General features: G+C 52.6%; 3 protein-coding genes across 3 annotated transcripts; 1 reads left to right on the forward strand and 2 right to left on the reverse strand.

The window, feature by feature from the left end:
• Positions 1-943: 943 nt before the first annotated feature.
• Positions 944-15,320, reverse strand: HPS4 (HPS4 biogenesis of lysosomal organelles complex 3 subunit 2). Its single transcript, XM_074554043.1, has 13 exons — positions 15,178-15,320; positions 14,249-14,339; positions 13,494-13,637; positions 12,393-12,500; positions 11,242-11,358; positions 11,051-11,145; positions 9,474-9,546; positions 8,764-8,797; positions 7,760-7,856; positions 6,452-7,322; positions 4,036-4,168; positions 3,657-3,765; positions 944-2,125 (listed from the first exon to the last, which is right to left on the reverse strand). Exons 1-13 carry the CDS (start codon positions 15,210-15,212, stop codon positions 1,954-1,956), a joined length of 2,079 nt encoding a protein of 692 aa, XP_074410144.1. The 5' UTR covers positions 15,213-15,320; the 3' UTR covers positions 944-1,953.
• SRRD (SRR1 domain containing) lies at positions 15,164-17,689 on the forward strand. Its single transcript, XM_074554049.1, has 7 exons — positions 15,164-15,477; positions 15,548-15,588; positions 15,668-15,798; positions 16,307-16,405; positions 16,602-16,756; positions 16,984-17,029; positions 17,309-17,689. Exons 1-7 carry the CDS (start codon positions 15,179-15,181, stop codon positions 17,513-17,515), a joined length of 978 nt encoding a protein of 325 aa, XP_074410150.1. The 5' UTR covers positions 15,164-15,178; the 3' UTR covers positions 17,516-17,689.
• TFIP11 (tuftelin interacting protein 11) lies at positions 17,055-26,468 on the reverse strand. The gene is made up of 12 exons (XM_005488950.4): positions 26,107-26,468; positions 25,579-25,732; positions 24,780-24,936; positions 24,469-24,596; positions 23,852-24,004; positions 22,601-23,110; positions 21,703-21,809; positions 21,302-21,470; positions 20,863-21,106; positions 20,152-20,294; positions 19,551-19,716; positions 17,055-19,009 (listed from the first exon to the last, which is right to left on the reverse strand). Exons 1-12 carry the CDS (start codon positions 26,301-26,303, stop codon positions 18,654-18,656), a joined length of 2,484 nt encoding a protein of 827 aa, XP_005489007.1. The 5' UTR covers positions 26,304-26,468; the 3' UTR covers positions 17,055-18,653.
• Between the last annotated feature and the right edge of the window lie 58 nt (positions 26,469-26,526).

A 26,526-nucleotide genomic window follows, 5' to 3' on the forward strand; every position in this document is an offset into this window, starting at 1 on the left:
CTGTCCCTCTCAGGCTTCTCCTTCCACTTCTCTGTGTTTCCTGCTAGAGCACACAACCACTTTCCAAGCAGCCAGGCAGGATCTAAGTGGATCTCCCAGAGAAGAGCAGGCTGGAGCTGCTCCTAGTGCTCCTCTGGGAATTGCTGAGGGAACCCAGATCTGCTGAGGGCACAGAAAGGACAGGCAGAGCAGCATCTCCCAGAGGAGTCACTTGGCTCAGCTGAGCAGGGATCCCAGAGCACACAACCCTCATCCCTCTTGCCTTCTCCCACCCTGATATTCTTCCTTGTGATGTTTCCTGTGCTGCCTCCAGAACCAGAGCAGTGGAAGTGAGCAGGGAGGTCACCAGGGAAGCAGCACCTTACCTTGTGCCATCTTCCACAGGGGTGGAACTGAGACAGGAGGTTGCCAGGGTGGCTCCAGCTCAGGCTTCCCAGGGAGTTTTCACTCCTACGCTGCCAACAAGCTCCTGACAGTCCTTCCATGGCCAGGATGGGAGCAGTGCCACACGACTCTGAAACACTTCGTCAGCTGCCAGGGCTGCCAGCCAGGTGGCATCTGTGCCCAGCCACCCCTGAGCAAGCAGCTGGAGTCCTCTGAACTTCCCAGCAGTGCCTGAGGAGCAGCCCTGGGATGACAGAGCAACCTTGGGAATGGTCTGTGCTGGAGTGGGAGCAGAGTTGTGGCAGTGGTGACCTTCCCATGCCCAGCTCTGATTCAGCACCTCCCCACGTTCATGTCTCTGCTCACCATCTCTTGGTGACCCGTCACACATCTATCCACCAGGAACCTTCCAAGCAGCTGCTCTGCAGGACTGATTGAACCAACAGGCTCTGCCTGTTCCACCCCAGCACTGGAGGAACCACCCCTGGAGGAGGTAAACAGGGAACAGCTCCCACAGCCCAGCCCATCACATCAGGAAGAACAAACATGACAACAACGTGACTCTGGCTGCTGGGATGAGCCTTGGAGACTCCTTTATTTCCACAGTCACACTCAGGGGTGTGTCTGCACCAGCAGCAGGGTCCAAACACAGCTATCCATCCCTCAGTGTAAGCAGCCACCTCCACAGGTCCCCCTGGCCACCACGGACTGGGGACACTGTCAGAGCAGAAAGGGGACAGCTGCTGAGGGGATACAAAACCTCTTTGGTCCCATCAGCTAAGAGGCAACTTTGGGGTCTGCAGAGTGTGAGCAAATGGAGCAGTAAGAGCAGTGAAGTGAGGTCCTGCAGGAGGAGGGAGGGAGCACAGGCTGAGGGACACTCCCACCACCATCACCACTACCCAGGCCCTGGGAGGCTGCACATCCACAAGGAGGGCAGGGCTGGGCTGGACCATCACTGACCAGGGAGGTGTGGAGGGACAGGGACATCCCTCCAGAGCCACCTGTGGTGTAAAAACCTCCTGGGAGCACCCAGAAGGGGACTGTGAGCTCTGCAGCTCTTGCTCTGCTCCCGTGTGACAACAGGCAGGCACTGCTAACCAAGGTAAGGCACAACATCATGGAAGAATCATTGCCATGGATTAAGGGACAGAAAGCCAAAGTCTGACCAGGGCAAGGGCAGGCACACACAATGGCTGACTGACATGTCTGAAAGGCAGCAGTGCCTGGGGGCTGTGTAACTCAGAGCAAGGTGAGGTTTTACCTCAGATCAAGGCACATGGGGAGTCTGCAGAGCACCAAGGAGTCCCTGTAAAGTCCATGTAAACCAAGAGCCCCAAGATGCTGCATTCTGTCCTCAGTCTTTGGTAAATGCTGTCAGTGACACCTGCACCAGCCCAAAATGTGCTTCAGGAGAGGGCAAGGAGTGTCCCTTCCTCAGGGCCAGGCAGGCTGGAGACCCCAGAGAGGCAGGGCAGTGCCTCCTGCCTCTCTAGGCACAAACAGCTGAGATTTTCCTTACTGGAGATGAACATTCACAGGGCTGAGCCGTTGTCCAAGCACAGCAGCTCACAGCAGGTTCACCCCATGCTTCAGCAGCTTCTGCTTGGCCTTGCTGGGCAGACTGAAGGCACTGTCATGAGGGTTGGGGACGCCTGAGTTGCGCAGGGGAGCTCCCAGCTGCTGGAAGTAGGTCTCTTGGACAGGATTCCTGCAGGCATACACGGCTGTGGAGGCATTCCTGGAAGGGCAGGGAGAGGCAGTGGTCAGACTGACAGCTTTGGGCAAGATTCACAGCTGGGCACTGGGATCCCAGGTTTTGAGAGGGATTTTAAGGTGTTTCAGCATGGGAATATGAAGCTAAACAGGCACCAAACACCTGAAGGCCACAGGGAACCAGACCCTGGCATCCTTAAAAGGGACAATGAGATATCACAAAATCATTTAGTTTGGGAAAGACCTCCAAGACCATCAAGTCCAACCTGTGACTGAGTCCAGCTCAGTGCTCTGGACTGGGTGACAAGGTGGGGATTGGTCCCAGGTTGGACATGATGCTCTGGGAGAGCTTTTCCAAACTTAATGATTCTGGGATTCTGTGTTTGGCCACACTCCAAAACTTCCCCTTGCTGCCAGCCCAGCCCAGCACACCACAAGCCTGTAACACTCCTTGTGCCTGACATTCCTCCTCTGCCACTGCTGCTGGCCACAACCAAATCCCAGCACAGCACCTTGCAGCAGGAACCACTCCTCTCACAGGTGTGATGAAGCTCAGACAAGAGTCAGATTCAGCCACCACCAAAGCTGTGATTAAAAACATTAATTAAGACTAAGAATCCCCCCTCCCAGGGTATTCCCTGCAGGAGGGCTGGCAGGGAGCAAAGCCAAGGACCCTGGATTCCTCCTCGAAGGAGGAAAGCAGCAACTGCTATGTTTGCTGACACCCTTCTGTGACAACTCTCCATAAAAGAAAGCAGTTTTAGTCATCTTGTTACTCAGGCTGATTCACACATGGAGTTGCTTTTTTCGGGGTAACAGGGAACATGCCAGCTTAGCCAGTCAGTTTAGGATTGGATTTAAGCAGCCAGCAAAGCTCATGCTAAACAAGGAATTCTCCAGCACTGAAGTGTGTGATTCACATTCCCTTGGCAAGCAGTGCCAGAGTTACTGTGTAATTCCCAGGAGCATCTTTATTTCATCATGTTTTGGACAAACAAGCAGGACCAGGTGGGTGGAATCTGTGCACTCCCAGCTCAGCTGAGGAAAGGGGTGTCCACTTCAGCCATGGCCTGGCAAAGGGCTCTGGATGTCAGGGAAATCTCTGGGTTTTGGGAAGGGATCTGGCTGGGATAAGACCATCCTTCCTGGTGCATCACAATTGAGTTTGCCATGCACATCACAGAGTGTTTCCAACCCAACAAGCCGTGCAAGAAAACAATATCTAGGTTGCCAATTCTGGGCGCCTCTGGCTCCCTGCCGAGACACAAATTTATTAGGAACAGCTAAATTTAAAACTGTGTCTTAGAACCTTACAGTGCCAGGAACTGGCAATTGTGTGAGTGTTGCATCTTAATCCAAGCCATGGCACCACTCAGCTGTGCCCTCAGCCCACCCTCCTGGTGCCACTGCAGCCTCTCAACATCCAGGAACCCACAATCAAAGGAAACTTAGGGAATAAAGCAACATGACTGGTCCTTGGGTGTGGTAACAAAACCCAGCCAGGTTTGAAAGGGGTTGTGCCCTTCTGGGGCAGGAGGTTTGTGAGCAGCCCTTACCTGATGATCACCTCTGAGGCCGTGGGGAGCTGGCTGAAGTCGGAGTGGATGAGGGTGGCTGCTCTCAGGAAGTGCCGGTCTAGGGGTCCAGGTGTGTGGGGCAAGTTGGCTAAATAACAGGAGAGAGGGGTGTAAAAACCCATTCTGCAGTGTGCCCCTGTTCACTGAGCAGGAAAAGGCTCTTGAGCTCACCACACACAGCTGCAGAACAGGCTGGGGACACCCTCAACCCCAACAAAGATCCCACAACAGAGCCTTTGATGTGGGGTCTGTGGTGGGAGCTCTGCTGAGAAATGTTGTCTGAGGCATGAGAAAAGGCTCCCATAAACCCCATTCTCCTCATTGCTCCCTCCTGCAGGCCCAGAGGATGAAGGCTCACCTGTGAGGACGTTCTGCACACGGTCATAGTGTGTGAAGCTGTAGTTTGTCCTGGCTGAGGCTGAAGAGTCCTTGGGCAGGGTCTCCCTCAGGTGAACCTCGAGGCCATTTAGGGAGGCCAGGCTGCTGTGGTACTGCAGGCAGAGGGAAAGGAAAAGCTCAGAGCCTCACCTGGGCCTCACCTGGGCTTCAAGGAGGTTCTGGAAGGAGCTCAGGTGACAGAAGGACCGGACCCTTCCTTGCTCTGCTGTCCAGGCTCCCACCTAAAATGGCTGGGAAATTTTGGCATGGAGGGAACAGACAAGTCACAGAGCTCCCAAGGGAGGGAACAGACATATCACAGAGATTCAGAGGCAGTGATGGGGCTCTGGGCAGCCTGGTCCAGAGGGAGCTGTCCCTGCCCATAGCAGGGGTTGGAACGGGATGGGCTTTAAGGTCCTTCCCAACCCAAACCAGTCTGGGGTTCTGTGACTCAGAAAAGGGCCCTCCAACCTGACAATCAGCCATTAAGGCACCTGATGCTACTAATTACAGGAAAATGCAAGGCCCCATTAATTTACCATCAACCATGACTCTCCAGGGCTCATTTCACATGATTTACAGCCCCAGCAAGGGACATTCCTTTGCTTACACCGGGCAGCACAAACACACACAACAAAGCACTGAATGAATGCCAAGCTGCTATTCTGGATGGATTTTCAGTAGTGCAGAGGCCCTGGTCATGCTGAGGCTCCCTGGGCACAGGCAGGGCACAGGCAGGGGTCCCCCACCACTCCTGGGAAGATTAACTCCATAATCCTCATCCTGCCAATGAGCTTTTCCCTACTGGGGAGAGGATCAAGCCTTTGTTCAGCAGGACGGCAGTGGCTGGCCTATCCTTGACCCCTGTCATGGCACAGATTTTCCTTTCTGTTGCAATGAAATGAAGGGATAAGACCTAAAGAGCAGCAGGAGGCGAGGCCAAGAGCCTCCCACTCCACAGGGAAAGTCTGGGATGGAATCCACCCTCCCAGAGGTTCACAGCTGCACAAGCAGCATATTTTACCCTTCTTTGGTGCCATTTGGGGGCCTCAAAGCATTCAAAAAACACATTAATAGTAACTAAGCTTTGACATCCCTGAGAGTGGAGGGTCATTTTTAACCTACAGATAAACAAAGGGACAGACAAGCTGAGGTTGTGCCTCAAATCCACCAGCAGCAGAGCCCAGCTGCTCCTCCTCCTGGGACAGTGGGACATGCAGGGCCCCTCTCCTCAGGGATAACACACCTGCACCCATGGGAAGGTGCAGCAGAAGGGCCCAGGTACAGCTGAATTCCAAAGGAATTGAAAACAAGGAACGTGAGATGGAAGCAGGATGTCTGGGGAAAGAGGAACCTGAATGGAATGAGGGCTTGTCAGCGCCAGGGCAAGCCCTGGGAAGATGAGCTGTGCAATCCCTGTGCAATAGGGATTCCACTCTCCAGCCTGACAATTCCCACCTGCCTGTGTCCCTCCTGCTGTTCCAGACGAGCAGAAAGGGGACAAAGTGCCATGTCTGGTGCAAAGGGCTCTGCTTGCACCTCAGGGCTCAGCTGATTTGGCAGCAATCCCAAGGCAGGCACATCAGCCCTGCTGCGCAGAGCAGACATTCCCCAGTTCCCAGGTGTCCCACAGCTCCGAGGGGAAGGAGCAACCTTGAGGCTCTGCATTAGTCTGAGCTTCCCTCCACCTTCCAGTCTGGCTGGGGAAGGAAATTAGGTTGTTCCTATGGCAACTGGCATATCAAACAGGGCTCTGCAGCTTTGACTCAGCTCCTGGTAGGGAGGCAGAGGCCAGGCAGCAGCTCTGAAGCTGACGCTTCACAGGAAACATGGGGGGCCAGCACATCCTGCCCCTGCAGGATGGGAGTGGGAGGGAGTCTGGGCACCCAAACCCCACCACAGGGAGATTTGGGGTTGCTCTGGTGTTACCTGGGTGCAGTGCCCACATGGCATCCCTGTCCCCAGCCCCAGGGAACAGCCTGGAGGCTCCCACAGCCAAGGGATTCCCTCTGGGTCCTGCTGCCAGCCACGGCTGCGGTGCTCCCTGAGGAGAGGCGGTGACACACAGGCTGGGGCTTTAACACACCCTAAAACCACGGAACCCACGGGGATCCCCAGCGAATCCCAGCTCCAGCAGAGGCCCCTGGCAGCCCGCGGGTGTCTGTCACACCCCCACGCTCTGCTCCGAGCCGGCAGTGCCAGACAACAGCAGCAGCACCGGGAGCTGCCTGTGAGACGCGGCTGGCCCCGCTCCGCTCCGCCAGCTCCCACGCAGCCTGCCGAGCCTGCCACAGCTCCCAGCAGGTGATGGAGGCACCAGGAGCACGATTCAGCACTCCCTGCTCAGCTGTGAGCCCCGTGCCCCCCAGCATGGGGGCCAGAGTGTTCCCACTCACCACGTCCTGCACGGCACCGTGGTCGCGGCTCAGCCGCTCCTCAGCCAGCAGCGACAGCACCAAGCCCTGGATGCAGTGAATGTAGAGGCTCAGCTGGGCTGGCTTAGCCCCTGTGCCACCCAGCCTGTCCCTGCTGCCTGGACATGGCCTGTCCCCTGCAGGGACACTGGGCAGAGCCTCCTGGAGCTCTGGGAGCAGTGGCTGCCTCCTGTTGTGGAGCTGTGTGTGTCCAGCAGGGCCTGGACAATCCAAGCCCCAGCCATGGTCACCCGCTGTGCTGTCACTTCCCCCAGACACACGGTCCTGGCTCGCAGTCCATGGCTTGTCCTCCTCACTGGATTTTCTCAGCTCCTGGGCAGGAGAGGGAACAGCTGGGCTGTGGCTGACTGAAAGGGAATTTTGGGAAGCACAGTGATCAACGTGAGAATGCACAGGGGATTCCCCCTTGTCCTGGCTCTCCTGCTCGCAGAAGTAAGGGTTGGGGAAGGAAAAGCCTTCCAGGTATGGGCCTGTAGTCCAAGTACATTCAGTCTGGAGCGAAGAAGGGCTTGGGAGCTGCTCTCCGTCGCTCTCTGAGGGGAAGGATGTTTTCCTGCTGAGCTCTGAGTTTTCACTGCCTGCTTCACTCAGGTTTGCAGCTGAAGAATTCTTTGTGCCGGCTCCCATTCCAGAAAAGTCCATCAGAGGACTTGCAGGGCTGCTCAGCTGCACAGCATCTCCAGGGGCAGATGTTTCTGATGCATCCTCATGGGACTTCTGCACAGAGATTCCATCCAGGGCTTGGTTTTCATGAGCATCTGTTGATTCTGGAGCTGCCTGGGAGCAGAGAGCACTCTCCTCTCCTCTGGGGTCTGCTGGGGACATGGGTGACCTAGTGGAAGATGACAAGTGGATGAAACACTGAGCAGGATCTCATAGCTAACCCCACTGGCTCCTGGCACTGATCAATGTCTGATCCCTGATCAATGGCTGATCCATCCCCTGCTACAAAGAGACCTGGGAAAAGGATGGGCCGAGGACTGATACAGGTGAAAACCCTGGGAATCTCACCCTGCAGGCTCCTGGGAATGTCCCTGCCTTGTCCACAAAGCAGTGCTTGAGGGCCAAGAGCTCCCAGCTGGTCTGGGGAAGCAGCTCTGCTCCAGGCTGCTCCCAGCAGGGATTTGGATATGGAATTCTGCCCAGCCTGAGGGGCTCAGGGAGCTCCAAAGGCAGTGACAGAGCCTGAGTTAGCTCCAGGGAAACCAGTGACAATGACAACAGGGACACAGTGTGAGCTCCTGCCCCTGGGTCAGGCTGGTTTCCTACCTGGCCATCCACTCCACGGGGAAGTCCTGGAGAGCAGAGACCTCCTCTGCAGTGAGGAACACCGGCAGCACTCGGACACCCGGCGGCAGCAGAGGGTCTGCAAGAGCAGGGGAGGATTCAACAAACAATCCTTCTGACAGGATTTTTCGTAAAATATGAATTATGAAATATTTTTCAGAAAATCCTTTTGACAGGATTTTTTCTCCTGAGAAGCTGAGAGGCCTCAGAAACAAAATGTAAACAATAATTATCTGCTGCTGTGGAATGCAACAGGTGCATCTGTGATTGGTCCATGTGAGTTGTTTCTACTTGATGACCAATCAGAGGTTCAGCTGTACTGGGACTCTGGTGAGTCACAAGATTTTATTATCATTCTTTTCTATTCCTTTCTAGCCTTCTGATGAAATCCTTTTTTCTATTCTTTTAGTATAGTTTTAACATAAAAATTTCTCTTAATTATATATCATAAAATAATAAATCAGCCTTCTGAAACATGGAGTCAAGGTTCTCATCTCTTTCCTTATTCTGGGACCCCTGCAAACACCACCACACCAAACTCCATGATCCTGCATCCCAATTGAGCTGGGCAGCCTGTTCCCAGCATTTTCCCATCCCTCCATGCCTGACACAGTTAAATTTCCCCTCAGTGTTTCCATCCTGGCAGATCATCCCCACACTGATGCTGAGAGAGAGGGGACGGCTGGAGGTTTGGACTGCAAGCACCAGCCATCTGTTGTCAGGGGCTGGCAGTGGCCAAGTGGCCACATGGGGAGCTGGAACTAAGGCTGGGAATCTGCAGAATCTGGAATCAAACCCAAAAGAGCAAACCCCAGCAGAAGGAGCTGGTTCTGATCACACAGCACAGGCTGGCTGGTGGCAGCAACACCCTCTGGGATATTCTGGAGCTCCTCCAGCACCCAGCACAGCTTGGGTGTGAATCCCAGAGAGCCAGCCCATGCTCCCATGCAGGGAAGGCGGCTCAAAGGATGCAGCTGGATGCTCACCAGGCTCCTGCAGCTCCTCAGCTCCAGGCTCACTCTGTAACAAAAGCCAAAAATCAGCTCTGTGCATCGATCAGGGACACCAGAACACCTTTGTCACCCTCCCAGTCCCCCAAGGTTGCAGCAGACCCCACATCACCCTCCCAGCAAACTCTGGGACTCTTCAGTGCTGCAAAGTGTTTTGGTCCTTAGGGAGCTCTCAAAGCCAAGGGGAGCTTCCCAAGAACCAAAATACACCTAAAATTCAGGACAGAGCCCAGATTTATCATCACCACCTGCTCAGGGAACAGAAATTCCCTTCATTCAAGCAGAAGAAAAGCAAAGGTTGCCTTTATATCTGCATACTGATGGCTTTTATAGAACATCTTGATCACATACATAGTAATTTTTGACAAGTTTTAAAGCAAATGAAAACTGCTGTTTGTCAGAGACTCATTTGGTGGATTTCCCAGTAAATACCAAAACTTGTGTAAAAAGCCAGTCAAAACATCACATAAATGAGGACTCATGAATTCAGTAAGACTGAAAAAAGAAAGCTAATTCCTAGTGCAGAAATATTGGAACCTTTTTAAATCATGACTAATAAAAGCTTTAAGCATCATCACCAATATTTGTCCTTCCCCATGGTGGCCCATGCCAGATCTGTGCGACAAGAGCTCCCACAGCACATCCTCACAGGAATCTGCCTGCAGGGAATGTGTTCAGTGCCATACCTGGCCTGGGGACTGGCTGCCCTGCAGGAGGACTTTGGCAGTGAGTGGAGGTGGCAGCTGGGTGCTCACAATCCTGAAAGGACAAAGCAAAGTCAGACAAGCACAGAATGGCTTGGCTTGACAGGGAACTTAGAGATCAACAGCTTAGACAACTCTGATGGCATTTGGTGACAAAATGTCTCTGCCAGACCGACCAGAGGCACAGGGTGACACACCCTGGTGCAGGACAAGGCTCCCAAGTCCCTCCTCAAGTCAAATGCCCAGGTCCCTTCGCTCTCAGGTGCTGCAGTGACTCACTCCAGTGTCCTGCCTGCAGCTATGAGGTCACTCCCTGGCAGATGCTCTCCCTGTGGCACATTTCCAGTGCCTGTAAAAGGTGTCACTGGAACAGCTCATGCCAATAAAAAATGGCACTTGAGCGCTGCTGCCAAGGAATTCTCGGAATTCCCCACCTCCTGTCTTTCAGGGCCACCTTGGAGGCTTTCCTTGAAGTCATTCAGTCATCTTTGATGGAAGGAAGCTGGAATTTCTTGTGGGGAATCCTGGTTCATCCCCCTGTGCACCTCCTGTCAGCACAGACAGTGGTGCTGGGCAGCAGGTCAGACAAACCCAGGGACACACCTGCACTGAAGTGCACACCTGCAGAGGGAACACTGCTGGGAGAGCACAACATTCACTCATCTCCCTTTTCCTGGGTGACTTCTCCCTAAAAATTCTCATAAATTCAGTCCTCACACCCTGCTGAGTATCAAAAACCAGCAGATTTTTACTAAGACCCCAATCTTGAACTCCTTCATGATGATGAACACAGATAACCTTGGAGAGACTGCTCACAAGGGCCTGGAGTGGCAGGATAGGGGGACCATGGACTCAAATTACTACAGGGAGGGGTTAGATGGGATATTTGGAAGGAATTCTTCCCATGAGGGTGGTGAGTGTCACTACAGGACACGAAAAAACACAAGCGCATGCCGCTGTTCTCAAGGTGAAGGAAAAAAGGGAAGTTTATTTTCTGACTCTAACATTTATAGTTTTCCAAGAGAGACAGTGGATTGGAGGGTGACAGTGCCACCTCTACAATGACACTGGTCAAACCAACAGCCCATCAACTTCCTCCTCCTCCACAAAGGAGTGCAAAACAATGAGTTATTTACAGAAAGTGTGTGAGAAAGTTCACTGCAAGAATGTCAACATCAGAAGGCTTAGAAAATCTTAAAAAACCAGGGTGACACGGTGAGGCCTTGGCATAGGATGCCCAGAGAAGCTGGGGCTGCCTTCGAATCCTTGGAAGTGTCCAAGGCCAGGTTGGATGAGATTTAAAGCAACATGGGCTAGTGGAAAGTGCCCTGCCCATGGCAGGGGGTGGAACAGGATGGGATTTAAGATCCCTTCCAATCCAAGCCATTCCATGATTCCACAAATCCACAAACCACTGAGTCTCAGTGACCACAGACAGCCAGGGACTGCCTGGCCTGAAGCTCTTGAACAACCAAGAGCAGCCCTGGATGCACTCCAGGATCCAAGCCCTGGAAGGGGGTGGATTTAACCCTTCAGGGAACAAACACCTGGTTACTTACAAGCCTTTGTAGAGGATGCAGCCTGCCAGGACATGGGGAGAGCGCTGGCACGTCTGCAGGATGAGAGCTGCCTTCAGCAGAAGCAGGGGATCCACCTGGGCAGAGAGAACGAGTGAGGCCACAAAATCCTGGGAAAGCAGCAAATAAACAAACACAGTGGCACTGGGGCACTGCACAGGACAGGCTCTTACCTTGGTTTTGTCCAGATGCCAGAGAGAATTGAAAATCCTGTGGAGGTCACTGGTGTTTTTTTGGATGTGCTCAATGTACCTGTCCCACTCCCTGCTCAGCTCCTCCTGGGAAAATGTCTGTGGGTGACAAAACCCCCCACAAACACTGTCACGGCAAAGGATCCATGCACTTGGGATGGGAGATCCAATCCACAGGGCCAGGATAAGGTCAGGGAAAGGTGGAGACAATACTGGGGGGAAACTCTTTAGGGTGAACATCTGGGGAAGGGTCAGCAGAGCCCCACAGGACCTTGGAGCAATGGTGGGGATGACCTGCTCACTTTTCCAGGTCCCACTTCTTGCATCTGTGACCCTTGGCAGGAGAAAGGGAACACAAGGGAACACTGCAGAACTGGGACACCATGGGAACTGTTTAAATTACCCAAAATCACCATGCCCCCAGTCCCTCATTATCATGTCTCAGTCTCTTGTTACCATGTCCCCTTGTTACCATGTCCCCAGTCCCTCGCTACAATGTCCCAGTCTCTTGTTACAGTGTCCCCACATCCCCAGTCCCTGGTTACCACATCCCAGCCTCTCCTTACCGTGTCCTCATGTCCCCAGTCCCTGGTTACCGTGCCCCAGTCCCTTGTTACTGTGTCCCCATGTCTCCAGTCCCTCACTACAATGTCCCCGTCTCTTGTTATTGTATCCCAGTCCCTCATTACCATGTCCCAGTCTCTCCTTACCATGTCCCCATGCCCTCAGTCCCTCATTACCATGTCCCAGTCTCTTGTCACCCTGTCCCCACACGCCCAGTCCCTCATTACCATGTCCTGGTCTCTTGTTACAGTGTCCCCATGTCCCTAGTCCTTGCTTACCATGTCCTCAGTCCCTCATTACCATGTCCCAGTCCCTGGTCACCCTGTCCCCATGTCCCCACTCCCTCATTACCATGTTCCAGTCCCTCATTACCATGTTCCAGTCTCTTTTTACCATGTCCCAGTCCTTGGTTACTGTGTCCCAGTCCCTGGTTGTCGTATCCCAGTCCCTTGTCCCCCTGTCCCCATGCCCCCAGTCCCTGGTTACTGTATCCCAGTCTCTTGTTACCGTGTCCCAGTCCCTGGTTACCATGTCCCAGTCCCTTGTCCCCCGTCCCAGTCCCCGGTTACCGTGTATGCCCCGCGCACGGGGCCGTGGTAGAAGGTGAAGAGGCCGATGAGCTGCTCCAGGAGGCGCCGGCAGCTCACGTCAGGCAGCTCCACAGCACAGCCCAGGACCTGCAGCACACATAGCAGGGCATGCGGGAGGTTGTCAGACAGAACTCGGGCACGACAAGTGAGAACAGCTCTCATCACTTTCACACAAGGACAGGCAGCTCTGTGCAGGCAGACACCCCTCAGAATCACAGTGATAGGAAAAGGAAATGCAAACATACCCACACAAGAGCCCTGGCACAGACAGGATAAATAAATATCAGAAATGCAGAGCTTCAGACACACTCCCTTCCCACGTTAGATGACCTAACTTGGTGCTTTAATAGCTAAGAACATTTTCCTCAAAATAAGTACTTCAAAACATTCTAATTAACTCATTATTTATATTATGATGATGCTCCATCTAGTTTTTGAGTTGCTGAAACAGAAGCAGCAGTGCCAGTTAAATGGGACTGGCTGGCCTCAGCCCAGTTCCCAGAGGATGGTTTGGGGCACTTTTGTCACAACTGCCACACGCTGCTCTTTATATTCTAAATGTCTGTGGACACTGACAAAGCTCTGGGGATGCTGAGGGTGAGAAGAAAAGAACAATCAGACTATCAAACAGTGACTGTGTCCTTAAAAACTGCAGCACATGGAATCCTGTTATCCCCCATTCCTGGAAGTGTCCAGGGCCAGGTTGGACTGGGATAGTGGAAGGTGTCCCTGACCATGGCAGGGGATGGAACTGGGTGAGCTTTAAGGTCCCTTCCAACCCAAACCAGTCTGGGATTTTGGGATTCTGTTTCCAGCTGGGAACATCATCAGAAATCCCTTTGGGTGTGGGCACAGAAATGAGGTACTTGAAATTTTTCTGCAGGAAGCTGAAGTGACTGCCAGGCCTCAGAAAACAGAATTTAAGTTATGAATGAAATGAAATTTGTGCACTGCAAGGACCGTCCCCGGCTCTCCCTGGGTGCAGCCCACACCCTGATAAATAAACCCTCATTGTCTGACCCCATCCTTCAGCCCCTGGCTGTTTTCACTCTGTGACTGCTCTGGGGCTCCTGAACTCACCCACAGAAAGTCTCCATCCACCACCACGGCAAACTTGAGCTTCCTGAGGCGGACCAGGCTGGGAGGGGCCCCGGAGATCTCGGTGAGGCAGCGAACAACCCCGGCCATCTGCCCACACAGCAGCTCCTGCTGCTCTGGCATGGTCTGCCAGGGAGAAAAGGCTTTAACTTCCCAGTAAAAGAACTCAGGAAAAAAAGAATCACTGATGGTTTTAGGTATAAATAAAAAGTAATTATCATTTAAACTCAATTTGCAGAAAGGTTTGTAAGGAATTGGCAGAGACTGCCCAGGGCAGTGGTGGAGTCACCATCCCTACAAATGTCCAGAAAATGTGTGGGTGTGACACTTGGAGACAAGGTTTAGTGTTGCTGGGTTCATGGTTGGACTTGATTTTATTCCAACCTTAACAACTCTGGGATTCTATAAATCAATCGCAGTAGAACAGGGAAATTTCTGGAGGAAAAATAATTGGATTGCTTTTCCCAGGCAGCACAGGGGCCTGGGGCTTATGGAGAGGAACTTTCATCCCTGGTGTGTTTATTCATGTCACCAGGACAGAGCTGGATTGTGCTGTCCTGTGCCCTGAGAGCCCAGCCCTGCTCCACCTGGAGCTAATTGATAATTGGGATTTCTTTAAAAAATTCTTAAAACTTTTATGACTACTAAGTAAGGATTAATCCAAATCACCTGGAAGCCTGACCCCTCCCAATCCAGACTGATCAGCAACGCTTTACAGGTAATAAAGCAGACATTACCTGGGGAGGGTAAAAATAACAGATGCCAGCACTTGTAGGATCCCCTTCCTCCTTCACTTTTGAGCCATCATAAAGGAAAAAGTAATTCCACCTAAAAAACATTGGCAGAAATGATTGTGTATTTGAAAACAGTTACCCTTCTCCCTCTCCTGTCTATTTCTACAGAAGAGCAACAAAAAGTTATAGTAAATGGAGAGATTGATTCTTTGCACTATCACACCGAGTTTACACCCAAAAGCAGCACCAAAAAGGTCCTTCACGACTAAATTTGACCACTTCTGTGAGTTTAGAATAGGTTCTATAACTCCAACTCTCAGACACGTGGAGGGAGAACTGGAAATAAAGTGAATTTGTGGGACATTGCACCCCCATCACACGGGATAATTATAATTAAGAGAGTACAATAATTATTATAATTATCGAGAATTATTATATATGTGCATCCCAAACAGCTCCCGGGTGCTGCTTGCACCCAAAAACTCCCAAGAAGCAGGAGACATCTGACGATGTGATATCATCCTGCTCAGAATTTCTTGAACGCACGTATTCAGTAACATTCTCCATCCTGTCCTGTCAGTCAGCACAAGCTCGGAACGAGTTTCGTGCGGGAGTTTTCCCCATAGGACCAGCCCGGGTCTGGAACGAGTTTCGTGCGGGAATTTCCCCATAGGACCAGCCCGAGTCTGGAGCACCGGCTGGCTCAGAGTTGGCACCAGTTGGCACCGAGGAAGCAGCGCAGCTGCCGGGCAGGGAGCGGGAGGCTGGATCCGCTCCCGGACCTCCCCTCCACGGCCCGGGACGGAGCTGCTGAGCCCCGGGAGCTGCCAGACCTCTCACCCACAACCGGGGGCAGATCCAGCGAAGGGCCGGAGGTGCTTCCCGGGGACTGGCACAGGATGAGGCGGGCGGGGAGCGGGGAAAGGGCTCACCATGGCGCGGGGCCAGGCGTGGCGGGGCGGGCCATGGCTGCGGGGCTGCGGCGGCCCGGGGATGCTCCGCGCCGTTCCGGGATGCTCCGGGATCCCCCCGCTCGCTCCCGCCGCCGGTTCCGGGCGCGCCCCCGGTCCCGTGACCGCGCACGTGACCGCGCGCATGGCGGCGCTGGCGGGAGGGCGGCGAGCGGGGCGCGCCCGGCGGCGGCGGGGCAAGAAGGAGGAGGATGATGAGGAGGAGGAAGGGGAAGGCGGCCCCGGAATAGAAGCGGTGCTGCGGCGGCTGCGAGAGGCGCGGTGAGTGCCCGGCCCCGGTCCGTGTGTTCTCCCCCTACCGGGCCCCGCTAACGCCGCGCTCTCCCCGCAGGGACGATCTGCTGAACTCCGGCTTCTGGGCGGCGAGCGCCGGTGAGTGCGGGGAGCGGGGGGTGCGGGACAGCGGGGACAGCGAGCCCCGGCCCCGCCGCGCTGACCCCGCCGCCCGCAGGAGCCGTGCGGGCCCCGCTGAGCTCGGAGCCGCCCGCCCGCTGCGTGTGCTACGGGCTGGGCCGCTTCGGGCGCTGCCCCATCGCCCGCTACCAGCTCGCCTTCCTGCTGCTGCTGCTGGACGAGCTGAGGGTGAGCACCGGCATCGGGGGGGGCATGGGGGCAGCACCGGGCGGTGCTAACGCTGAGACAGAATAGAAATCCATTTTGATTTAGGTGAAATGTACATCTTTGAGTCTGTGGTTAGAAAGCATAGCTATGTAGCCTGACTGCAAAGCCTAGGCTCAGAGAAACTGCTTCAGTGAAGGACAGAGATAAGGCGGGAGACAGAGGGTGAAAGAGACACAGAAAGACTGCTGTGAGAGCAGGTCAACCTGACCTAGCAATTCTTTCTGATAGAGAACTAGCTGCAAATGCCACGCGAAATTCGTAAAAATGAATATGTATGAACCTAGTGTGAAATTGTATGCCTATGTATTTGAGAGGGGGATAAAAAGGGACCTGAAGTTCCTAGAAGTACGCATGTCTTTTAAGGAGAGTAATCTCCACATGCGTCCGGCGCTGTAATAATAAACATACCGGCCTTACAACTTTCACAAAGCTGTGGAGTTTTTGGTTATCTCTGCCGCTGTCCCCGCAGGTGCCGCCCGCACGCTGTGCACTGTTCGACCCGGCCTTCTCAGCGCGGGAGGCGGCAGCGCTGCGAGCGCTGGGGCTGTGCCTGCTCCCCGAGAATGAGGTGAGGACACCCCAGGTCACACTGTGAGCGCTGGGGCTGTGCCTGCTCCCCGAGAATGAGGTGAGGGCACCCCCGGCTCACACTGTGAGCGCTGGGGCTGTGCCTGCTCCCCGAGAATGAGGCGAGGGCACCCCCGGGGAACAATGCGGGACCGCGGATGGGGCTTGGCCATGATGGGCTCGGTGTTCCCGGGCAGGAAGGGAAGCACGGCATCGAGGGTGTGACCACACTGTTCTACATGGTGCACTGCGGGAAGGCCCTGTACAACAACTTGCTGTGGAGCAACTGGAGCCCAGCGGCGCTCTCCAAGCTGGTCATCATCGGGAACAGCTTCCGAGGGATCGAGGAGAGGTCTTGGCACAGCCTGGACAGGCTCTAGTGCCTCCCACCCTGCTTTCCTCTTCTCTGTCCCCCTACTTTATTGCCTCTAACAGAAATTTTCCTGTTTTGTGCATTTTTGCTGCCATAGTTTTCAGTCATGAGCCCTTTCCCCTCTCCTCTGTCCCACCCCCATGCAGAAAACCTGTCTAAATCCCCAGGAATGTTGTGTCTAACGTGGACATCTTGTGTTATTGCAGATTGCTGTCCAGAATCTTGGAGAGAGATTATTCTTACATAGCAAAGGTGAGGCAACAGTTTAACATTATCGTTCCATGTTGACAACACAACTTTTAATGAGAAAGGAAATTAACTGCCATTGGAAAGAGGAGGGAGTTATTTTCAAAAGCTTTTTCCTAGACACTATAATATAAAAGCTAATCACTGTAGGATTGTTGAACATCTGCAGAACATCCTGCACACAGGGGCTGAGGGTAATGCAACACCATTCTCCTCCTCACTGGCTCAGCTCTGCAGGAAGGGGCTGCTGCATTGTCTGTAACTTTTTCCCCAAATGATCTTTAGGTCTTGAAAGGAGTGGAGGAAGTGGCACTCCCCAGTCACCCACACTACCTGGACACCTTCAATGACACCTCTGTGCACTGGTTTCCCTTGGATAAACTGCAGGAGCTCTCCCCTGAGGTCTGGGGCTTTGTGGAAGAGCCAATGTACCAAGATTGTGAGGACCTGGAGATTATCAGGAAGGGGGAGGAAGCTACTGCCAAGTCCTGACGATCCCTGTGGTGGCAGGGCTGGGATCCACATCTCTTCCCATGGAAGCTTCTGTGCACCTAAGATGGAGCTCAAGTAGCAACTGTGGCATCAGGCTCTGTCCAAAATGGCAGCACCTGGATGCTGAGGTGATGGGACATTTTTGTATTTTATTTAATAAAAAAGTAAAGCTGAGCTTTGATTTATACTCACTGAACTCCAGCAAAGGGATTCCACCAAAACCTGCCTTGGGAGCCATTCACACTGCAGTGACTGCTCTGATTCCCTCCCCTTCCAGAACAATTCAAGGCCTTTGCATGTCCTACACACACTGCAACGCATCAGGAAGGGGAAATTATCAGAGGGGTTTGTATTGGGAGGTGTTGGGGTCTGGTTCCCAGTGCACACTTGGAAGTCCCAGCTCTCATTGCTGCTGAGATCAGCTCTTGATCAGTCCTGAGAACAACCAGCTAGGTTCCCTCCAGGAAAAAAAGCTTTTGTGTTTCTTCCCTCACCTCTGTGCTCTTAACCACTGCAGTCCCACAGGAGAGAGAGTTGGGACAGGTCCTGGCTGTGTGCAGCAAAGAGGAGCCCACTGTGTGAGGGATGCTGTGGGGACAATAACTCACTGTCAGCACAAGCTGTGACATCTGTCACAGCTAGAGACTCAGGGGAGTCAGCTAGGCCAGCCCTCACTGAGCAGAGATGTGATCCCTCCTAACCTGCTGGTAAACCTGTCCCAGGTGGCAATTACAAATGTCAGCACTGCTTGTTCTCCCTTAGCCTGGCTTCCTGGGTCGGGAAGTCTGGCCTTCCACCCTCTTACCACTGCCTGAATAGCTCTTCCAATAAAACCATCCTGGCATCCAGCTCCAGTGTCACTATTTACAAACCTGGAACTTTATTCTAAGGGTCACCCAGGAGTTGTTCCTGGTTGGTGACTCAATCCCCAGCAGGGCCTAACTTGGCCATGTCTGAGGCTCTGCAGCAAGATGGGCACCCAGGGTGGTCTCTCCTTGCACAGAGACCTCATTTGGCCATGTCAGTGAGGCTCTGCAGTGAGGTGAGCACCCAGTTTTGCACAGAGGCCTCACTTAGCCATGTCTGACACTCTGCAGTGAGGTGGGCACCCAGGGTGATCTCTCCTTGCACAGATGCCTCACTTGGCCATGTCAATGAGGCTCTGCAGTGAGGTGGGCACCCAGGTCTTCTCCCCTTGCACGAACACCACGCCCCTGTCGATGTAGATGACGATCCTGCCGAAGGTGTAGAGCTGCTTGCCCTCGTGCCTCTTGCCGATGACGGGCATGAAGACGATGTTGTGCTCCTCGGCCTTGGTCTGGATGAGGTCCTTGAAGTTCATGGGCACGGAGCCGGCGGCGGCGCCGATGCCGCGCTGGGCCATGTTCTCGGCCTCGCGCCGCTCCTGCATGGCCTCGTACTGGAAGTCCTTGCGCCGCTCCGTGTGCGTCAGGTACGCAATGTTCTCCCGGGCACCTGGCTGCATGTACCCACCTGGGGGAGAGAATGGGGAGAAAACCATCCTGAGCTGCTCCTCTCCATCCAGGACATGAATTGGAGTGTGGTGGTCAAGTCTGGGCTCAGAAAGGGAGTTGTCAGTTCGGGAAAGAGGGCAGATTTCATGTCTGCTCCCTCAGGCACGCCCTTCTCTTTTACACCATGTAACTGCCAACTATCACTTTTAGGTAGTAGGGAGAAGCATGTGGAAGGGAACTGCTGGCTCCCTTCACCTCACCATAAAGAAAAAAAATACCCAATAATGACAGCTTTAGAAGTCAAGCCCTAAAGGATGATGTCTGACTGACAGGGCAAGGCTGGAAGAGGATCAGTTGTTCAGTGGTCCAGGAAGCCATCAAAAATCTGCTTCACTGCAGTCCACAACTATTGAGCAGCACCTCAGAGGTGTTCTTTAAGGACAGAGCAAGGCACAGCTCACTGAGTTTCACTGCTCATGGGAATTCCTGCCATGCTGCCCCAATCAGCCTCCCAGTGCTGCCCGCCCAGAGCAGCAGAGCCACGCCCACGAGCCACCTACCCACGCTGGAGGACACGGCCCTGTTCATGATGTCAAGGGCTTCGTTGAACTTGTCTTTGATGGAGGGATGTGCCAGCACCTGGTCTGAGAACATGGACTTCCAGCCCAGGTACCACTTGGTGATCTCTTCGTAGTTGGGGCTGTTACTGAGCCAAGAGCAGAGCACCTGCAGAGCAAGGGACAGGTCAAAGGCAGCACAGGGACATCTGTGCAGGAGGGGCTCCTCTGCCACAGAATCCCAGAGTCATTTAACATGGAAAAGACTCCACGAGTATTGAGTCCAATGTGTGACCAATCACCCCCTTATCAACCAGCCCAGAGCACTGAGTGCCACATCCAGGCATTCCTTGGACACCTCCAGGGATGGGGACTCCATCACCTCCCTGGGCAGCTCCCTCCAGTGACATCACACCTGAATCTCTCCTGGCATAATTTACCACTTGGTTTATTACTGTCAGTAAAAGGAGGAACTGTTCCAATGACTACTGAGGTGTGAGTGGGAACCAGCCCAGCTCAGCACCAGGGTAGCAATTCCTGGACAGGAATCACTAAATCACTCCCCAGTTAATCAAGCCTCTTTCCTCAGCCCTCAGTGTCTCACCTGCAGCCATTTTGGGAAGAAATGTTTCTCCAGCAGCCCAACGAGGCTGGACACAGAAATCATCCCCTCCCAGTCGATCACCCAGTAAAAAGCATCCATGTGCTGCTGGTGAGGGTTGATGATGAGCTCATTCAGACACATTCCTGGGAAAGGAGAGGACACTTAGAAAAGAGCCTCACTCAGTTTTATCAGTGCCCTGACCTCTTTTACCACCAATGCACAGAACCTGAGCAGCACCTTTTTGTTATCCTAAAGGACAGTGGGGATCTTTGGCTGATCCTGCCACAAAATGATGCATTTCCACTCCCAGTGATTACAATTTGCAGCCAGAACTCAGAAACGAAAATCACTTGACTATTTTTTAACCTTTGAGCCTCTCTGCATTACAAATCTTTTGGTGAAACATTAGAACAGACCAAGGAATTCAAGAGTAACAGAGAGACATCTTAGAGCCTGGTCCTACCTGACAGCTCTCAGACATTCCTATCAGATGGAGATGGATGATTTATAAAAAATAAGACAGAAAACCTAGAGAATAACCAGAGTAAGTAATTGTATTTTTCCAATCTTTCTGCTTCAGCACAGGACTGGTAGCAGAAAATCAGAGGCAAGCTTGGTCTAACCTCACCAACAACAATCTCTGATGTAACACTGGCAGCCACATATTAGCAAGGTGGAAGGTGCCACTGCCAGCACTGCCTATTGTCTCACCAAGTTTAGGCACGATGTTCTTGACCATGAAAGCCTCCCAGGAGCCAGGAGTGAACACATCCTTCCAGGGCTGGAGGATGAGCTTGGCAGAGGAGTCGCTGGGGTGCCACTTCTGCAGGGCGTTGGCCAGCTTGTTGCGGATGGGCGAGTAGAGCGGCTCCAGGCGCGCCTGCATCAGCGGCAGCCAGGGGTGGATCCACGAGTGGATTGGCACCGTGTCCGTCAGAGGGTTCCAGCTCTCCACCTTGGGGCACAACAGCAAAGATTAACTCAATCCAGCCACCAGCAGCAAGTTTTTATGAAGCATAAAGAGCTCTGATGCAACCCCTGACTCCTCAATCCATGGGCAGAGTTTGCACACTGGTGTTTGGGAGTTCCAGCTGGAATTCAAACATCGGTTCAGAGCATGGCTTTGCTTTCCCCTGCCCTCTTCTCTCACCTCTTTCTGCAGCTTGGGGAAGATGAGCTGATCCAGAATGTTATCCAGTATCCACACAGGGACAACGTTCACCCAACTATCCAAGAAATCCACCATGGATCCGCAGTTCCTCGGCTGCCACCGTGCCACGATGTTCCTGACATATGGCATCCAGATCTCCCACATCAGTCTGCCAAGAAACCCCAAATAAATCAATGTGAAGCTCAGCGCTACAGCCTGGCCTAAATAAATTAAACAGGAGCAGTTAGTTAAAGCTGCTTATTTTCTCTAGCTGCAAACTGGATTTTAACAGGCCCAGCAAGGGAATCCTCAGGAAAATTTCCCTTGTGCCTGCTCTTTTCCATCCCTGAGGAAGCAGCACAGGAAGATGCTGCACAAAGTACAAATCATTTGTTCCTTACCTGTGGAAAGCATCTGTTGACAGGTCCTGCCCACTGTGGGATAACAGCTGATCGTTTTCCAGAAGGCTCTTCCACTTGGCTATGATCTCTGTGCCATATGTACAGTCCTGGGAATGACAGGGCACAAATGGTCTGTATCCCTTCCCATTAATTCCAGCTGGGATCTGCACAGAGCAGGCTGAGGGTGTGCTGTGCACAGCCAGCCTTCTCACCTCCTCTCAGGGCAAGCCAGGAGCTTGCAGTCTTAATTCCAGAATCCCACAATCATTGAAGTTGGAAAAGAACTCCCAGACCACAGAGCCCAACCTGTGCCCCTCTCCACCTTGTCACCAGCCCAGAGCAGTGAGTGCCACATCTGTCATTTCTTAAATGACTTTTAGTAAAGTCCTGCCAGAGAAAAATCCCACCTGACAATATTAACACACCTGCAGGGAGAGGACAGTCTGAACTTTAGCAGGTGAACAGAGAGATCCAGACTCTATTCCAGCCTAAATGGCACTGAGAACAGACTGTGCATCTCTGATACCTGACAGAGAAACCTCTCCTGCTTTTGCTAAAAAACAACAGCTAGAGATTTGTTTTTCACCAAATTTTTCATCCCAACACTCATAAAAGAGATTGGTTTTAACCTTACAAACTCCTAAATTTTTACCCAGCAGATGTCTGAGAGCGGGGACATTAGAGAGTTTGATTTTGTCTCTTTTCTTTTTCTCCAGACTGATCAGGAATTTAGAATCCCAGAACCCCAGCTTGGTTTGGATTTGAAGAGACCTTAAAGCTCATCATGAGATGAGACACCTGCCATGGGCAGGGACACCTCCCACTAGACCACACTTGGGACAAGGTAACAAAGATGACTGAAGCCATCAAGTGAGAACTGCAGATAACCCAAACACACCTTGAGGGGATCCCAGTTCTTGAAGTATTCCTTCATGAGAGGATAAACTATGGCCACTGCCAGGTCCACCCTGTCTGACATCCTGTACTCCTCATAGTACTTGTCCTGCAGGGTCTCAAAGATCTTTGCACACTCATCCAGGGTCAGAGGGTTCTCACAGCCCGGCTGCATCCGCCTCTCACACTCCTCCACCATGTCCAGCACCTTGCTGAGGTTGCTGATGGCCTTCTCCTCGTGGGACAGCACCTCAGCCATCTTCTGGATCTCGTGGCTGAGGTTGACCACCATGTCCCTCTCGTACTGCAGCTGCCGGTCGCTCTGGATGATCTCCTGCTCCGTGATGTCGATGAGCAGCTGCAGGTTGTGCTCCAGCTCGGGCAGGGCAAAGCCCTGGGGCTTGGAGTCCTTGCCCAGGGGCTGCTGGGGGTTGTCATCTGGGATGTTGTGCTTGTGGCTGATCTGGCTGTAGCTGTAATAAACCTTCTGCTCCCGGCCCGTCATGTCGATCACCTGCCAGCACACCGAACAAATTCTCTAACAAAAAACTCTCAGCTTCAAAAAATGAGAAAATTCCTGACTCCAAATTGAAATCTGGAAATTTCCAAGGCCCTTAATTACTCCAGGAGGCTGCTAACATACACTATATGAAAACAAGGGGATTGCCTCCACAATGGCCTTCTCCAGACACAAGGAGTCAGAACAAAAGAGAGACAATGTGGAATCAGAGCCACAAGAATCTCCTCATCTCATCCCAGTTTCACTGAATGATTCTACAAGCAGTGATCTTGCCATTGGTTACTGCACTTAAAACTTCCATAATTTTATAAAGCTACTTTAATATCAGATTCATAATTTTATTGAGTTCCTTTACAGTCTCTTTGAGGTAGAAGATGGTTCAAAAAATCCCAAAAAGGACAACTGTGCTTTCATAAGTGGGTGAGTGTTGATTATGAGAAATGTGAAAAAATAAAACTTAAAATGCAATTAACCCCCTACACTACACATAGCAGTAGTGTAGTGTAGGGGGTTAATTGCATTTTGTGACATTTAATAATAGTGTCATTTAATCTAATTTGTCACCACATCCAGGTGACACAGAACTGTTCCATGGCTCAGGGATGAGCTCCATGAGGCTGCACAGGCAGTTCCCAGGACTGGCTTTACTGAGGTTACCAGTGCCTAAAATGTGCTGGTGACACCAAAGGGCCCAAACTGCTCCTCAGGGGTCACCTCTTGGCTTATCAACCTCACCTTGACCTGGGACAGCTCCTTCTGAGGGGCTGCAAGCTGCTTGCTGATCCTGCCCTTGGCTTTCAGCTCTTCCACTGTCTTGTAGCTGTACTTGGGCTTTTTCTTGCCTCCATTCGGGTCCTTCCGCCACTGGCTGAGCTCCTTCTGAAACTCCTGGAGAAAACCAGCAGAGTTGTGGTGGCTGCTCTTTGTCACACCCCAAATCTGCTTCTTTTTACAGGAAAATAACCATCAGATCAATGAGGAATGTGTACAGGAAATAAATGGGAAATGGAAAAGCTCATGCCAAGCCAGCTTGGATGCTGTGGGCCAGTCATCCACCCTATGGATTAAATGAACAGGATGTTCCTGATCTTTTTTTTATTTAAACAAAAGACAAAGATTATTTACGTGGGGGACGCCTCAAAGGAGGGATCCTAGCAAAGCTACTGAAATAGAGTGAGCCAGAAACAACAAAGAACATTATAGTGACAAGGAAGATCTGCCTAAACAAAATCAATGTGCTCTGTTTCGCTTCATCTAAAATGAGCTCAACAGTTTTCTCTGACACAGAAATTAAGAAAACTGAATTTTGCACACACAGCACAGCAGGGAAACAGCAAGAACCCCAGAAATACCTCCTCAGCTTCCTCTTCTGAGTCCACCACAGGGAAGTCCTGCAAGGACTGCGTGGTCCTCTCGGAGCCATAAGCGCCCACAGCACCTTTGCCTTTCCTCTGCTTGGCCTCGATGGGGTTGATGATTCCTGGCAGGATGGGAATGGGGTCAGCAGGAGCAGTTTGTGTGCTGGGAGAGAGCTCAACAGCCAGGCTTTCCCTGTGAGTTCCCAGATCAGCACCAACACCCTCCCTGGCACTTCTTTAAGGAATCCAGCTCTCCCCCAAATCTCCAGTTAATAATAATAAACCACCAAACACACTGACAGTACCTTGAGCATTCTTCCCCAGACCCCTTCCAGGGACATATCCCATCTTCTGGAGAAGCTTCTGCCCAATGCCTTTAGTGTGCCTCTCCCAGCTGCCAAAATCCACAAAGGACTTGGAGCCCCCTACGAAGCCTTTCTGGCTGGGCTTGAAATTTCCACCCTGTCAAAAACAAACACAGGCTTCAAATAACCAAAGTGTGCAAAACTCCCCTCAGAAGGTTCTTCCCACACCACCCAGCTCACTGGAACCTTGCTTGTGCATCCATGAAGCACCTGTGGAGATCCCTGAAACTCCTCAGATGGAAAAGGAAAATCTTGAAAAAACCCTGGCTGACAACCTTACAGTTCTCAGGATCCACCACCAGATTTAGCTGAAGCTGATTCCTGATTTTTTCAGGTTTTAATTGAAAATAACGGTTTGAGTTTTAATCTATAACATGCCTGGATTTGTCTGTTCTGTGAAAGTAGAAAAATAAAGTCTCTGAAAGGCAGGAAACCACAGGAATTCTCTCCTTTAAACCTCAATGACCAAAGGGAATATTGAGAAAAAATGAAAGGACTGATTCCCAAGGACACACAGTTATTCTATCAATGTACAGTTGTACCAATGATTTATTATTCTGATTTTTGTTTTATAAATGATACAAAATCCAGAGCAACAATTCCCTTACTGATACATTTGGGTCTCTGGTTTAATTATTCCTCACTTTTTTAGTGCTCTATTACAACTTCACTGCCCTCGACCACAGCTTGAATTTCATAAACATAAACCAGAGAACAGTAAATTTCCTGGAGAACTCACTGTCTTTAACTTCTTGGGCACAAACTCCTTGGGAATCTCCTCCTGCTTCACAGGCTTCTCATCATCATCCGAGTCCTCATCCGAGAGCTCCTCGGCCGCCGCCTTCCTCAGCCCAGCGCTCACAAAGCTCACGGGGGCCGAGTAATCCCTGGAGCTGCAAAACGAGAGGGAATCCTGCTCATTCCTGCAGGAGCCTGGGGGCTGCTGTGCCTTACAACCCCCAAAAATGCGATATTAAAGGCTGTCCGAGCTGTTTAACCCTGCTTTTGCCAGGCAATCCCCATCCTCCCGCCAGCGCTGCAGGGAGAGAACACAGGGAAAATCTCTAAAGGTGAGGGGGTCCCGAGGGCAGCCCGGGTGGGTGTTCATAGTCTGGAAAGGCCCAGGGAACGGGGGGAAGCTCCAGGGAACGGGGAGGAGCTCCAGGGAACGAAGGGGAAGCTTCAGAGAGCGGGGAGCTCAGGGACCCCTGGAATGGGGGAGCTCCAGGGGTCCCTGAGCGGGCCGAGGGTCCCAGCCCGGCCGTACCGCTTCCCTCCGAAGCTGGGCCGCTCCTCGTCCGAGTCGCGCTCGGCCCACACGCCGTAGGTCGCCTCCTCCTTGGTCTGGCGGTGTCGCTGCCGGTGCGGGTTGAATTCGTTCTGCAGGTCCCAGTCCGACACCTCGAAGCTCTCCATCTCCACGCCATCGTCTCCGTCCGTGCCGTACAGGTGCGACATCGACATAGTGGCAACGCCGCGATGCTCCGGCCCGCTCAGGGACCCCAAACCCCCTCAGGAACTCCTGACCCGGAACCCCAAACCTCCTCAGGAATTCCGGACCCGGGACCCCCGGCCCCGCTAACGAACCCCAGCTCCGGCCCCGGCGGCGCCGCAACACCGGATGCGCCCCATTCACTTCCGCAGCGCGCAAGCCCCGCCCCAAACCATAGAGTCGCCAGTAGCGGAG

The sequence above is a fragment of the Zonotrichia albicollis genome, chromosome 18 (genome assembly GCF_047830755.1).
Source record: "Zonotrichia albicollis isolate bZonAlb1 chromosome 18, bZonAlb1.hap1, whole genome shotgun sequence".
Lineage (NCBI taxonomy): Eukaryota > Metazoa > Chordata > Aves > Passeriformes > Passerellidae > Zonotrichia > Zonotrichia albicollis.